Here is a 17004-nt window from a genome sequence, read left to right on the forward strand (position 1 = left end):
CCGAGGCTGAGTGTACCTGGTTCCAGCGCTACGGTCAAATTACGGTTCCGAAACTACATCAAAAGCACTATTTTTTTTCCTTTGCTTTACGTCGCGTCGACACAGATAGGTCTTATGGCGACGATGGGACAGGAAAGGCCTAGGAATGGGTAGGAAGGGGCCGTGGCCTTAATTAAGGTACAACCCCATGGCCACTTCCTTCCCAGTCCTAGCCCTTTCCTATCCCATCGTCGCCGTAAGACCTATCTGTGTCGACGCGACGTAAAGCCAATAGCAAAAAATAAAAAATAATAATAATGATAATACCTCGTAAATCCATTTCTGTAAAATTAGGATAATTGTATATTTATTTACCTCCTAGAGGTACCGCCGGTGTGTTATTACATCCCATATCTCCCGAGGAGACTGGAAAGAAATTACAACAATAAAATTAATTTTATCAGAGTGCGAGAGATATGCTATGGAACCAAGATGTTCCAAGGAAATACAAAGTAGCCCTGTATTCGACCTTATACGTACCAATATTTACAAATGCATCAGGTACATGAACAGCTACATAATGATATGACCGAGCTGGATAGCTGCAGCCGCTTAAGTGCGGCTAGTATCCAGAATTCGGGAGATAGTGGGTTCGAGCCCCACTGTCGGCAGCCCTGAAATAGGTTTTCCGTAGTTTCCCATTTTCACACCAGGCAAATGCTGGGGCTGTACCTTAACTAAGGTCACCGCCACTTCCTTCCAACTCCTAGCCCCTCCCTGTCCCATCGTCGCCATAAGACCTAACTGTGTCGGTGCGACGCAAAAGCAAGTAGCATAATGATATGACAGTAGAGTTCAGGTGGCCGAGATGAAATTCATTATGGTATCGTAAGGTAGAAGAAAGGATAGAACCAGTCGAGAACAACTGGAAATAGGAAATGAAAAAAAAAAAAAGAGCAGTTAAAAATACACTGGCGAAAAGAAATATCCAAACACCTTGAAGGGGTTTTACTAGTTTAACGAACGTCGGTAGGCGTGTTTATATATCTCAAAGACGATGTTTTTCAGATTTCCCGCAAATCGCATTAGCGTCGCGCTAGTAGCGGCCCCATGACGTTGCATATCAGGTTTCATTAAATACGGGCTGCACTGGGCGAGAGCGTTAGTTACCTGTGAGATTGGACGGAGTGATTGTGACTGGGTCAAGAATGCCTTTACGACGACGAAGAGGCCAGTATCAACAGCTCACTGCGGTTGAACGAGGCCGTATAATAGGACTACGTGAAGGTGGATTTTCCTTCCGCGATATTGCAGAACAACTTGGCAGAATGTCTCCACTGTGCACATGGTCACGAGAAGGTACGCTCACAAGAAGACCGGGCTCCGGACGTCCCCGTGGTACCACCGAGAGGGAGGACCGCCGTATTCGGCGTATGGCTCGTGATTCGACCTTCTGTGCTGCCATTCAAGAACAGCATTCTCGGAGGTGTTTTCCTACAGGACAATGCAGGTCTCCATGCCACTGCTGTAACCCAACGTGCTCTACAAGAGTGTCGACATGTTGCCTTGACCTGCTCGATCCCCCCGATCTGTCTCCAATCGAGCACGTATGGGACACCACAATCGACATTTACCGTCCCTGCATTAACCAACCAAGTGCAACAGGCATGGAACTCCATTCCACAAGCTGACATCCGGCACTTGTACGACGCAATGCATGCACGTTTGCATGCCTGCATTCAACAGTCAGACGATTACAGCGGTCATTAATGGACCTGCATGGCACTTTTGCGATGGCTCTTCTCCCGCGTAGTCTTGTACCTTTAATCAATTAAATATCTTACCTCGACAAATAATTTGCCAAAATTTCCGTATTCTCATTCCTTATTTCATGGTGTTTGGTTATTTTTTTCCGTCAGTGTAGAACGGATTTCCTTTTCCTCAAAGCGTGATTTATGTTTTGTTTGTATTTTTGGAGTTATTATGTTTTAGAATATCAATGGCGGTGTATTCCAAGGTCGAAAGCCGGTGTCAGTGATCAAGTGGTTGGAATGTTAACAGAATGGGTCCTACTTACATTTCGTCATAGGAGGCCATCAACATGCTGATAACATTCCATTTAAGTGGAACTCTCCTCAAGGATACATCGTTGAATTTATAATCAAGTTCGATGCCCATGAAAACCATTCCAAGGAATTCGATGCTGCCAAGAAGTGCTTCTACGAGCCAACTATCTATTTCCTTCTTTCGAGAATAGTACCATCTCGAATCAATGATTGTGATGACTTCATGACCGGAGCCGGATGGACCTACTCCAAATATTTTGCTAACTATTATAATCAGTTTGGACTGAATAAAGCCTTCATGAATACTCTAGTATAACAGCGCTGAAAGGGTCTATTTACATGCTTAGGGATCTTAATATTGTTGTAAGTTGATTTCACCTCCCAAAAATTAAAGTATAATTTCTAAATACCACTGTATAATTATTCATTGTAGCTAAATGCATGCTCTAAGTACGCTCAGTCATCGTGGCAATTTGAAAATGCTACGGGAAGCTTTTCAAGTAATGAATAAACAATAGGAATGTTACAGTCTATTCTTTGTTCCCTCTTTTGCCGTTCTCTACATTCTCTTTTCCTAGTCTTCGACGTCTAAAGGTCCGAATAAGGCCAAATTAATCAGTAAGTATATTTTTCTTTCCAGTTCTTCCCATGTCGCACGTCAGCAATATGTTACTCCTCGAGTAATTGACTTTAAAACTCGATTGTCGTTCCGCGCTATTTATTTCTTCTGACTTGTTTGCTCATGACAGGCGACTTGGCACAGTCCATGCACCCACAGATGTTCGCTACTTTTTGTACCGGCCCTTTGCAGGATCGATGTCCGTATGTAATTTTAATTCTGAAAATATCACCCGACTTCATAGTATTACACACGGTAGCAATATAGCTATACAGTTTATTTATTTATTTATTCGTGGAAACATTAAAAAGAAGCATGAAATGAACACAAGTGCATAAAAATGTGTTCATCACGTGAATTCAAACCGTTCCCGCCTAAAACATAGCCATTTCAAGAGCACTTGAATTGGCATGTGTCAAATCACTCATTGCACATCTGGATGGGCACAACGGGCAACATAAGAGATGTGGTGTTGTTTGAAATTCGCCACAATAACATAGAACTATCTTGGTCGGAAAATGCCACTTATATAAGTTGCCCCTTGTTCTTGCAACTTCAGCTCGCAGTCTGTTCAGGGACTTCCAGATTATCAGTTCTCTGTGTGGCCAGGAGGTAGAGATTCCTTCGGTTCCATCCATTCAGACAAATTACTAGTTCTCTCCTTCCGCATGGCAACTCGTGCTTTTGCAACTGTTCCTTGTACCGGTTGAGTAGTTGCTGGGAAGCTCTTTCCCGATTTTAATCTCCCTTCAGCAGGTTGACGTCCGTAGAGTGGATGTGAGATCACAGTAGATGATTTTCTCCTTTCATTGCTGGCAGCCACTTCTGTTCTGATATCAGATGGAGCAATCCCAGCCAAATAGTTCACTTTATTGATGGGAGTTGGCTTCAAACAACCTGAAATAATCCTGCAAACTCTCGTTTAAGGCAACATCAACCTGTTTTGCATGAGCTGAATTATATCACACAGGACAGGCATATTCTCCTGCTGAATATCATAACACCAGGGCTGTTGTTCTTAACATTTGGGGATGGGTACCACAGTTAGTCCCTGCCAGTTTACGGAGGAGGCAGTTCCTCGAAGAGATTTTCTGGCAAGATGTTAATAAAAAATTATAAAGATGGCAATTTTATTTTATTTTTTATTTCAGGCGTCATTGCTTGAAGAATAAAATTCCAAAATTTCGTAGGGATATCTTGTAGGGAAGTGTCTCAAAACAATTAAATAAGGGTCGGAAGTAGAGAGAGCCACGCCCCTTTTTATAGCATTGACATACACTAGGTCTCCTTGTACCGAATTCCACCTGATTTTCTTCTCATTTTGCATGCAAAGTTTTACAATGGTGTTTTTCCTTCCTTGTTGTTCAGGCAGATAATAACACTACACATATAGAAGGCACTGACTTGTGTTTACTATGTTTCAATTGCTGAGTCTGGAAGTCGTGATATTTTACTGAGTTTTTATAGTGAATGTACTTCTTATAGTGAGTTTTGTTAACATTTATAGCAATGGTAGATCACCAAGAGCGTTTTGTAAGATAAAGAGGTCAAGAATAAATAATATACCATCCAGAAGAGAGTGTGTCCCTGTAGAGGTTATGGTAACCAGGGATGTGAACAATGTTCTACTCCAAGTGCTTCTAGGCAAAAGCTGTCGGGAAGATTATTTAGTGAACTTCCTAGTGAGGATGTAAATAATATTTCTATAAATACTGGATTTCGGTTAATTGATATAGAAATTCTTTGTAAGGTCATAAGTTCTGCTTGTTCATGTACAAAATGTGGGAAGAATTCCGTAAAATTCCTAATGAAAGTTCCAATAGTGTAATATGGAAACGGTGTCCAAAAATTAGTTTTGCTTCAGTAAAAGTGGTTTAGATTACAACATTTGATGCTGCTATTTTATTTAATGATGGAAATGTAGGTAGAGTGAATGTTATAAAGAAGCTGGACTTCACTCCTGGAGTCCACATGGTACAAACACTAAAGGGTATTGATGCTAAGAGGGTTGATGCTGCAGATTGTCGTTCCACCACGGGGGGTGTGATATATGTACCATCACAACACGTCCCCTTCGTGAATCGATAATATCACATACTGTGATTCAACGAAATACATATCTACACAAATAATCCGAATATGTTGATAACATATTAGGATGTTATCAACATCAATGAGAAGAGGCAAGAGAGCTGCTGAAAGTGATGCTAATGATCTTCATTATTCATATGGAGCCTCCTAAATTCAAAGTGAAACAGTTTATAAATTATTCATGGTAGCACAAAACTTTATTCTTAATTTCCCAGAACTTACCGGTTTTTAATTGTGTGCATTTTTCTTCCAAACTGTGTGGAATATTCAGCTAAAATTTAGCACACTTACTGAACTATAATCGAATTTCATTTCCATGTTAGCAATTTCCAGTATTATTAATACTTTTCAATTTTCACAGTTGTTAACTTCACATCTGAAAGAACATATAATAATGTAAATATCTGAAAAATCATAACTGCTGTGCCAAAAATCCTAGAGAGAATTCCTTACATAGAATGTATCTTATTTATGAGTCAAAACAGCATACAAAATCTCATTGTAATATCTTCTTCTATTTTCTCAAAAAGTGAGATTATTTTTTTTTAATTTCAAAAATGTTTGGAGCCAAAATACATCCAAAATTGTTCCGAATTTTTTTAAAAAGAGGTAACTTCATTGGAAAAGGGTAAAGTTTCAAACCATCAAATTTCATACCACTAGAGTTAAAATTTCCTGATTTATTTTAGTTTCTTTGAAGCACTGCATTTACATTTACATCTCCCCTTAGGGCAACATCAACCTGTTTTGCATGAGCTGAATAATTATACCACACAGGACAGGCATATTCTCCTGCTAGATAACATAAGGCCAGTTCTGTTGTTCTTAACATTTGGGGATGGGTACCACGGTTAGTCCCTGCCAGTTTACGGAGGAGGCAGTTCCTCGAATAGATCATCTGCTTCAACTTAAGGCACTGTTCCTTACACGTAAGTGTGCGGCCCAAGGTGACCCCCAGATATCTAGGATAGAAGCAGTGAACCAGTAACTTACCATTCCAAATTACTTCCAAATTTCCGATTATCTTGCATATGTTTCAGGCGCAAAGCACTTACCTGAGTCTTACTTATTAACATTAGGGTTGGGTATGCGTTGGTTCCTTTCATAGTAAGTACCAAGCTGTTCTAGAGCAGGACTGACCGTATGTTATACGACCTCAAACTGTTCTGGCTGAGCAACAAGAGCAAGGTCGTCAGCGTATATGGCTGTGGCTTATCATTGGGTGTGCACATTAAATAAAATGGGGGACAAGACACTTCCAGAAGTACGAATATAGTTAATAATAAAACACATAGCAGCCGCAACCGAGGGGTGTGATGTATGTACCATCACAATACATCCCCTTGGTGAATCGATAATATCACATATTGTGATTCGACGAAATACATACCTACACAAATAATCCTAATGTGGCCTAACTGAACGCTTAAATGACTATGTAATAAAGATATATATTGTGAATTGCGTCTCCTTCATTGTATTCACACACGTGGCATACAATTCGTTCAAACAATAATAATAATAATAATAATAATAATAATAATAATAATAATAATAATAATAATAATAATAATAATAATAATAATAATACAAGAAACTCGAATTCTTTCAGACCCCCTTGAATACAATCACTTCTTACAACGCAATAAAAATGCTAGGCCACAATTTGATAATATTTACATCCAAGGTGCAGATCGTATCTCATATATCTGGAAATAGTGTAAATATTTTAAGTCCCAAGGACCTTATCTTCAGAGGTTAAAAGCCGATAAGCACACTTGCTAATTCTACTGTCCACAATATACGAATCCTGATATAAATGAAAGAATTTATACATACTCTTAATATCAGCATTCGAAAGATGGGAATACATAATAAATCCTGATACCCCAATGAGAGGAAAATCATTCCCACAAAATACCTGAGTAGATCTAAAATCCAATCCATCTCACACATAAACATTCATCCCTTCTAGTCACGAAATAATCATACAAAATTTCAATCGCAACATTCATAACAAAGTTCACATTTAAAAAAACTCCCTATTTTTGAAATACGCAAGAATCTCACCATATTTTCCTTTTTTGGGCCGATGACCTTAGATTGATTAATTAATTAATTAATGGTGTATGGTTTCCGGAGAGGCCTCGTGCGGGTCTTTTTCTCGTAGACGGCCTATTCGGTGACCTGCATGTCCGTTAAGATGAGGGCCCTAATGCTAATGATTTCTGATGCTGAATACGTCACACATACCCAGCCCCCAAGCCATTGGAATTAACCAATTAAGGTTAAAATCCTAGACCCGACCGGGAATCGAACCCGGGACTCTCTGGACCAAAGGTCAGCACGCTAGCCATTTAGCCATGGAGCGAGACACCTTAGATGTTAGGCCCCTTTAAATAACAAGCATCATCAGCAAGCATTCAGGTTTTCTTTTCCACAAATCCATAGCTAATGCAGGCAAAGAGATCACATTCTTTTTCTCACGTCTCGCATCGATATCATTCAAACCATCATTAAAGGCATTCACGCAACTTTTGGAATTAGATATTACATTAAGCACACTATGAATTAATTGATTTTCTGTCGTCTCACGAACCTTTCCATTCTCACTTTCCACAAACTTTCCCAACACACTCACACAATACCCAATACAATCATTGCTCACATAATCTTTAAACTCCGAATCACCATACAATTTACCATCCCTCCTATGAATCCTTTATGCAAAAAATGTGACCTACAATCCGCTTCAAACAAGCCGTCAGAAACAACAGTTTTAGTCGATTCACGCTTATCAAACATACCTGCTTCAGTCACTTCAGCCTTATTCACGCAACTGATCTCACACATTACCTCACTCACTCCCGCCATATTACTGAAATTACTACAATAATTCGCTTCGAGATACCCATCGTTACTACTTAATGCCCCAACAATTAATCCATCTTCACCATCTTTAATATCAGCTCCTACGCGCACCACTTTCATGCCAACAACACTGCCACTCTCAACCCTCTTACCAGAAGTTTCATTAATCTCAACATCACCATTCTGACACATAATCCACGTAACATTAATCTTCTCACGTACACTAATATAAACAAAAACTTCCTCGTTCTTATATTATATACTCTGTAAACACTCTTCACTCACTAAACAACCTGCATCACCTTCACGATCAGTAACAGTGGATTGTGAGGCACTACCCATCTGTTATCAATTTCATAATGTCGGATGGTAGCGGATTGTCCGCTGTCCTCGGTTTTAAGAGAGGCAATTACAGATTGTGGGAGTGGCATTAAGAAAGCAATTGATGAGGTTTGGGGCGGAAATCGATGATCAGAGAGATTTTGAGAATAGGGAACGTGATGAAATTAGGGAAGATGTGTCGGATGACCTACTTTGTGCTAGTGATGATGATAATAGCATTGTGACAATTGATCCTCTTGTGAAAGTTCCTGAAACTGAAAGGAAGTTTGTTCGTATATCTCCTTGGGGCCTGGCCTAATCCTCTGAAAACGATTAAACAGGTAGGAACTTCACCTAGGTTCTCGAATTGTTTAAAATAAACTACATTAGTCTACAAAAACAAAAACTTATTGTGTGCTACTGAGAAAACTTCATGTGTCTTATACTGAAATCGGTGCGCTGATTCCAAACCTGTGTATCAAGTTTGGTTGAAAGCTATGCCGGAACATACAGACATTCATCCGTAATCTCGGTTATTTTAGACATTTTATTTTCAATCCCTTCTCACCCCTATGCCGATGGGACTGAACGAAATCTGCAGTGTCACTATTCATCTCAGCGACCCATAAAAGAGTGGATTCTACATTAAAAGTTACCATTTGCCATTATTTTTATATTTCATCCCCCTTCCGTCTCCACCTCTAGTGGTGCTACAGGTGTCTTACCCCCACAGTATTTATTTTCCAGATAGTGAGACATATGTACACCAAGTTTTGTTGACAGCTATGCTGGAACATTCACACATATACTACATCCATAATCTGGGTCGTTTTGAATATGTTTTACCCCTTCTAACCCTATTCCGATTGGGACTGAAATTTGACTAAAACGACGTCCAGAGTGTCACAATTTATGCCAGGGACCCCAAAAACTATGGATTCGACACTAATATGGACCATTTTTATTTATTTTAACATGAAAGTATTTAGTATTTAGTCTTCCCCCACAGTACTTTATTCCAGATTGTAAGTCATATTTGTACCAAGTTTTGTTGAAAGCTATGCTGGAACATGCATACGTACACCCAAAATCTCGGTCATTTATGCACATTTCCTTTTTCACCCCTTCTCACTCTCTATGCCGATGGGGTATGGACTTTGACTTAGACGACATACGGAGTATCACTTCATCTTAGCAGCTCCGAAAACAATGTTTTTGGCGTTATTTTCTGTAATTGTTAAATGCCACCCTCGCCACCCCACGCCTAGGGGTGTTAAGGGTGGCTTACTCTTATAGTGCTCGTCTCCAGACAATAAGTCATAAGTGTACCAACTGTGGTAGAAATTGCTCCAGTGGTTAAGGAGATGTGGAATTCACATATGCACATACATCCATTTTTATACATAGATAGAAGGTAGATTAAGAATGACAAACCATTTCCAGACAAGGTTCCAGTAACAAACACAAATGGTTTCAATCACACTCAGACAAATACTGTAGGATTCTTTAATTTGTTTCTCATGTAGTAAAATATGTAGCTATTTTGTAACTGAACAACACCACACTTGATATTCTATAAGATAAATATATGCCCACGCAGGCCTAACTTAATGGTGCAATACTAGCGGGCTATACCACAAACTTTACAAAGTTTCACGGTTTCAGAAGAAAATATTATGGTAAGTTTACTTATAGATCATCTTCCTGTTCACAGATGTTTATCACACCACCCGTGCGAACTAGGTTCGGCTCGTTGACTGGTCAGCATCGAGAACTTCAGTTCAGAGGGTAGCGGGTTCGATTACCGGGAGGGTCGGGGTTTTAGACCGTATCTGATTAATTCCTCTGACTTGGGGACTGGGTCTTTGTGCTTGTCCCAACACACACTTCCTCATATACATACAACACATGATACTACAACCACTAAAGGAACACGCAGTAGTGAATACATCCCTCCACATAGGGTTGGCGTCGGGAAGGGCAACCAGACGTAAAATTGGGCCAGATCACCATCACGTGTGGACCCTAATAAATGAAAAATTACAGACCTGCCACTTTCTTTAAATAATAATAATAATAATATAATATATATAATATATAATATAATATAATAATGATATAATATTGATATACATTGCCGAAGAAACCATCTGTAAAATCGTGTAGTATAGCACGGTTGCTAGTGAAAGTTCGTTTTTCTAAGCTGTTTACCCTTCAGTGTCGGTATTTCCCCGTGGACACAGCGAGGGATCCCACCTCTATCGCCTCAAGGGCAGCGTCCTGGAACGTGAGACATTTGCTCGGGGATACAACTGAGGAGGAGGAGCAGTAACTCACCCAGGCAGTCTCACCTGCTTTGCTGAACAGAGGCCTTGTGAGGGACGAGAAGATTGGAAGGGGTAGGCAAGGAAGAGGGAAGGAAGTGACCGTGCCCTTAAGTTAGGTACCATCCCGGCATTTGCTTGGAGATGAAGTGGGAAACCGCGGCAAACCGCTTCGTGGATGGCCAAGGTGGGAATCGAACCCTCTCTACTCAATTGGCCTCCTGAGGCGGAGTGGACCGCGTTCCAGTCCTATAACCACTTTTTAACTTGGAAATCGAACCCGGGCCTCCGGGGGTGGCAGCTAATCACACTAACCACTAGAACACAGAGGCGGAGCAAGCGAAAGTTAAATTATTAAATTCAGTTTTAAAATTCAGGTTATGTTCAGGTGCATGCAAAATCAGTCAGGGATCTTGTTCGTAATGTAAGACGTATACAGTAAACCTTTTTGTCAGGACAATAAGAAGGAGGTTGGTAACAGGATGAGGTTGGCAGGGCTGGAGCTGCAGTGTGCCTGCTCCGCTATGCAGCGCTGCGATACGTCCCTGTGCTCCACCCAGCCTGAGAGGCGCTCAGTGGCTCTTGTGTGCTGGCTGTGAGATCTTCTGCTACTCGTATCCTGGAAACTAGGGTGACACCATGGCTCGCGTCCTGCTTCTCTTCGTCCTGCTGGCTATCGCCTTCAAACAAGGTAAACTTCCTGCTTCACAGTTCAAAAGTCTGACTTTGGGATCGATAGAACTTCACAGGCAGTGATACACCATAGCCATTCTAAAACTAAATAGTTTTCGTTAGTATCGTAAAGTTACTTCGCTGTGGCAGTAAATAGCCTACTCAAAAAACATTAAAGCAAACCGAAGAAATAAAAAAATCGTTTATAATATTCTCGTAATAAAATACACTGTGATAGAACTTCGTTATACCTATTTTCTTGCAATTAAAAACGTTCTATGATAAGTTTTCATTGTGCGTCCCGGTATAAGAATATTATCCAATATTACAAAATAACTTGTGTGTATTAACGTTCATTTGAACTATCTACTAAGTGCATATTCATTTACTGAAGTGAGTGCAACAAAATTATCATTATGATTATACCTTTCAACGAGTATTGGCAAACTATTCATCGTACTGAATACCGAGCTCGATAGCTGCAGTCGCTTAAGTGCGGCCAGTACCCAGTAATTGGGAGATAGTGGTTTCGAACCCTTAATTAAGGCCACGGCCGCTTCCTTCACATTCCTAGGCCTTTTCTATCTCATCGTCGCCATAAGACATATCTGTATCGGTGCGGCGTAAAGCAAATAGCAAAAAAAAACAGCATCGTACTAAAAATTCTCAATACCCCTTAACCGGTGTTTAAAACCTGTCCATTGTTCAGAAAGTTCTTATTCTCATGCGCGAGTACTAGAGAACTACCCACCGTACAGGAAATTCGTATACCTTTTAACGAGTACTGGTATTAGAAAACTGTCAAATGTTCAGAAAATTCTCATACCTTTCAACAAATACGATATTGGAAAAAGAAAACATTGGTGAGAGAATTCTTATTCCCATCAACGAGTAGGCTTAATATAAAACTATCCGTTGTATAGCATATTTTAACGAGCGTTAGAAAACCACCCACCGGGCGAGTTGGCCGTGCGGTTAGGGTCGCGCAGCGGTGAGCTTGCATGCGGGAGATAGTGGGTTCGAACCCCACTGTCGGCAGCCCTGAAGATGGTTTTCCGTGGTTTCCCATTTTCACACCAGGCAAATGCTGGGGCTGTACCTTAATTAAGGCCACGGCTGCTTCCTTCGCACTCCTAGGCCTTTCCTATCGTCGCCATAAGACCTATCTGTGTCGGTGCGACGTAAAGCAGAAGAGCAAGAAAACTACCCATTGTTCAGAAAGTTGTAATACCTTTTAAGAAGTATTAGGAAAATACCCACTGTATAGAAAATTCTTATATCTCTTGACGAGTGTTAGAAAACCATCAATTATGCAATGATTATTATAATAGGAAGGATATATATATTCAGCTATGTCGTGTTTCAGTGGATGGTTAGCAGTGTGATGTGTTGTGTATTAAGCAAAATACGAACATTCAGTCTCCGAGCCAGAGCATTGTGCCAAATGCGGCCAAAATCGCAGACCCGGCCGGAAATCGAACCCAAGCACCTCTATTCTGAGGACTGCTTCGTTGACCATTCAGCCAAGCAGTTGGTCTGTCATATAATATTCATATTATTAATATCGCAGATCGTTCTGTCGCAGCTACTCGTTGGCTGAATGGTCAGCGTACTGGCCTTCCGTTCAGAGGGTACCGGGTTCGATTTCCGGCCAGGTCGGGGATTTTAATCGCTTCTGATTAATTCTTCTGGCTCGGCGACTGGGTGTATGTGTCCGTCCCAACACTCTCATCATATTCAGACAAGATACCACACTACCAACCACCACAGAAACTCGGAATAGTGATTACATCACTCCATATATATATATATATATATATAGGGTTGGCGTCAGGAAGGGCATCCGGCCAGAAAACAGGGCCAAATCCACATGTGTGACACAGTTCGTAACCGCGACCCCACATGTGCTGGAAAAAGCGGTGGAAAAGAAGAAGAAGAAGATCGTTCTGTCGCAGCTGTCTAGGCACTCGATTCCCAACCCGAACATCGTGGGCTCTAATCCCGGCATCTTAAGATGGAATTTTCAGGATGACCAGCATATGACTGGAAAAATGGGCATCCTACCTTAAATCACAGGTCAAATTAAGCTCTGGATCATCCTCCGAACCCATACAAATATGGGAACTAGTGACGAATTTTTTTTTTGTTAGGGGCTTTACGTCGTACCGACACAGATAGGTCTTATGGCGACGATGGGATAGGAAAGGCCTAGGAGATGGAAGGAAGCGGCCGTGCCCTTAAGTAAGGTACAGCCCCAGCATTTGTCTGGTGTGAAAATGGGAAACCACGGAAAACCATCTTCAGGGCTGCCGATAGTGGGATTCGAACCTACTATCTCCCGGATGCAAGCTCAGCCGCGCGCCTCTACGCGCACGGCCAACTCGCCCGGTTATTATTATTATTATTAGGCCGAGCTGGCTACACGGTTTGGTCACGTAGCTGTCAGATTTTATTCGGGAAATAGTGGGTTCGAATCCCACTGCCCGCAGTCCTGAATATGATCTTCCGTAATTTCCCATTGTCAAACCAGGCAAATTCTGGGGCTGTACCTTAAGACTACTGTCACTTCCTTTGCAGTTCTGGCCCTTTCCTTCCCCACCGTCACCGTAAGACCTGCCTGTATCTGTGCGACGTAAAACTTTTTTTTTTTTTTTTTTTTTGCTATTGGCTTTACGTCGCACCGACACAGATAGGTCTTACGGCGACAATGGGACAGGAAAGGGCTAGGACTGGGAAGGAAGTGGCCGTGCCTTTAATTAAGGTACAGCCCCAGCATTTGCCTGCTGTGAAAATGGAAATCACGGAAAACCATTTTCAGAGCTGCCGACAGTAGGGTTCGAACCCACTATCTCCCGAATACTGGATACTGGCCGCACTTAAGCGACTGCAGCTATCGAGCTCGGTGCGACGTAAAACAAGTTAAAATGTATTATTATTATTATTATTATTATTATTATTATTATTATTATTATTATTATTATTATTATTGTTGTTGTTGTTGTCCGCCTCCGTGGTGTAATGGTTAATGTGATTAGCTGTCACCTCTGGAGGCCCGGGTTCGATTCCTGGGTCTGCCACCAAATTTGAAAAGTGGTACGAGGGCTGGAACGGGGTCCACTCAACCTCGGAAGGTCAACTGAGTAGAGGTGGATTCGATTCCCACCTCAGCCATCCTCGAAGTGGTTTCCCGTGATTTCCCAATTATCATCCAGGCAAATGCTGGGAAGGTACCTAACTTAATGCCACGGCTGCTTCCTTCCCTCTTCTTTGTCGATCCCTTCCAATATTTCCATCCCCCCGCAAGGCCCCTGTTCAGCATAGCAGGTAAGGCCACCTGGCCGAGGTACAGGTCCTCCCCCATTTGTATCCCTCCGACCCGAAGTGTCACGCTCCAGGACACTGCCCTTGAGGTGGTAGAGGTGGAATCCCTCGCTGAGTCCGAGGGAAAAACTAAGCCTGGAGGGTATACGGATTAAGAAAGATTATTATTATTATTATTATTATTATTATTATTATTATTATTATTATTATTATTATTATTATTATTATTATTATTATTAAAAATATAGAATTACGATTTTACAGCACTACCAGCAGTCGTACGCGTCGTCGTTGGTTTATTACTTTCCTCGGTAGATCAGTGGTAGTGTCCGACCCATGATCACGAGTTTAGTTCCAAACAACAAAAGAAAAAACTGAAACTGAAAAATTGCATGTTACTTTAGGGGATCTACTTATAAAAAGAAAATTATATTACTCCTATAACAGCAACCCTGCAGTTTCTTCCTCCACGGACGTAGAAATAGACGGAAGCGAAATACCAGAACTCTATTATGTACCTAGAAGTGGGAAGTGAGGAAGTATATGCGAAAGGTCTCTGCTGACTGGAGAAACACACTATCAAGGATCTGGAAGGGATCTTACCTTCACAGCCATTTATTTTGATTTAATATTCTGCAAATCGAAAACTACTGCAGATAAAAATACGGAGAATTCTTCAGTCACATCGTAGAACTGTTCTCCAAACGACAGCTCACTATCCTTCTTGCATTGTCATTAATCTGTCTGAGGGCGATAATATTTCAAATTATGCTTCACTACGAGCGCGAGGAGCCTTTCTCACTGGGCAACACTGCGAACTGGTCAGCGCTAGAAGGAGTGTCAAGAACAAAACGCTTAAGGCTTAACGTTTATAGACTCGTCCTCGAGATACTTTCAACAAGCGCCGCTAGAGTTCTCTTTACTGATCTGTCTCGCACGCTCATTGCAACACGTTAGAATATGAAAAACTATAAAAAATCATTAAAACTAGTAATTTCAGAAGGCAGCAAACAGATATGAGATCAAAGATAGACCAAGAGCAATTGTTTGACTTATTTTCTACAACGTATTTCTTACAATATGCTTAAACGAAATAAGTAATTCACGAAAGAAGCAGAGAAATCTGATAGCGAGTATGTCACTTCTTACCGATTACTTTAATTATGCCTCAGAGTATCCGATAAGCGGATCGAGATTGCGGTAATAAATAACTTTGGGTTTAATCGCCCTTTCACCAATTATCTGCAATCCAATTTTTTCCTCCGCACATCTGATGTTTTGACATTCGTATTGAAGCCGCTGTTTGGTGAGCGATGTTATGCCCGTTTCGCCATTAGAAAATCCTATGTAATTTTTAGCGTCTTCTGATACGGTAGAGTTAGGCAGTGCAAGGATCACAGAAATCTGTAACTGGTAAGTGCTTTCCTATGCCAGAGGACGCAAATATTTAGCGTCGTTTCACCGTATTTCTCTTTTTTCTTCCCGTAAAATTAAATTTGTGTTCGCCTCTGTGGTGTAGTGGTTAGTGTGATTAGCTGTCACACCCGGAGGTCCGGGTTCGATTCCCGGCCCTGCCACGAAATTTGAAAAGTGGTACGAGGGTTGGAACGGGGTCCACTCAGCCCCGGCAGGTCACCTGAGTAGTGGTGGGTTCGATTCCCACCTCAGCCATCCTCGAAGTGGTTTTCCGTGGTTTCCCACTTCTCCTCCAGGCAAATGCCGGGATAGTACCTAACTTATGGCCACGGCCGCTTCCTTCTCTCTTCACTGCCTGTCCTCTCCAATCTTCCCATCCCTCCACAAGGTGCCTGTTCAGCATAGCAGGTGAGGCTACCTGGGCGAGGTACTGGTCATCCTCCCCAGCTGTATCCCCCCGACCCAAAGTCTGGCGCTCCAGGACACTACCCTTGAGGCGGTAGAGGTGGGATCCCTCGCTGCGTCCGAGGGAAAAACCGACCCTGGAGGGTAAACGGATGAAGAAAGAAGAAAATTAAATTCGTTCTAACAGGAATAAAGCTCCTAAATTACCAATTTTAGCATGCTTTTCAATTTGGTTTGCTTTTTGGTCAAGTTCAGATACCGTAAAACTTTTTTTCTGATTTCATTACCCGTATCGTACTTCTCAATTTACAGATTGTTTTCTGTAATCTGGTATTTCATTTTCTCATCCGTATATATTTTTAGATTTAACAGAGATACTCGTAGACTTTCCTTGATATAGAAACGAGACTTATACTCCTTTTTCGTTTGTGGCTGACATATGAAGATATGGTATTTTCATCGTTATCTGAATCGGAACTTTTACTAAATTTTGATGGCAATACATTATTTTTGGGAGTTGGACACTTTCTGCGTTTGACATTTTCCTGTTTGTGAACAGGATACACAATGAAAACAGAAGGAAGTTTGATTGATGTGCTTACACTGAAATCTGTTTTATGGGAAGAATTGCTAGGTACCTAAAGAGGTCCTACTATATCACCTTGCCTAGAAATAGTTTGCTTCCATTTCTCCCTTAAACCGCATTCGGAAGGGAAACTATGGAACGTCAATTTTCATTATTTTTAGTGTCATCCGAAATACAGAGAGGTACACAACAGTGCACCTTCTTCTCAACCTCACAGACACTCATCGACAGAAACAATATTCACAATAAATTGCACAAAATCAACACAGCATCACAATTACTCTGCATATCACAATGTTAAAGTCCGCCAAGAACAGAACGGAAACCTGACAT

General features: G+C 41.3%; 1 protein-coding gene across 1 annotated transcript in view; it reads left to right on the forward strand.

Moving 5' to 3' along the window:
- Positions 1 to 10826: 10826 nt before the first annotated feature.
- Positions 10827 to 17004, forward strand: part of LOC136858574 (UPAR/Ly6 domain-containing protein CG9338) — a 138730-nt gene continuing 132552 nt past the window's right edge. The window contains exon 1 of the mRNA XM_067138229.2: positions 10827 to 10962. Within this exon, the coding sequence (XP_066994330.1) occupies positions 10911 to 10962 (52 nt within the window). The 5' untranslated portion in view covers positions 10827 to 10910. The remainder of the gene's footprint in view (positions 10963 to 17004) is intronic.

This window comes from Anabrus simplex, chromosome 1 (assembly GCF_040414725.1).
Source record: "Anabrus simplex isolate iqAnaSimp1 chromosome 1, ASM4041472v1, whole genome shotgun sequence".
Taxonomy (NCBI): Eukaryota; Metazoa; Arthropoda; class Insecta; order Orthoptera; family Tettigoniidae; genus Anabrus; species Anabrus simplex.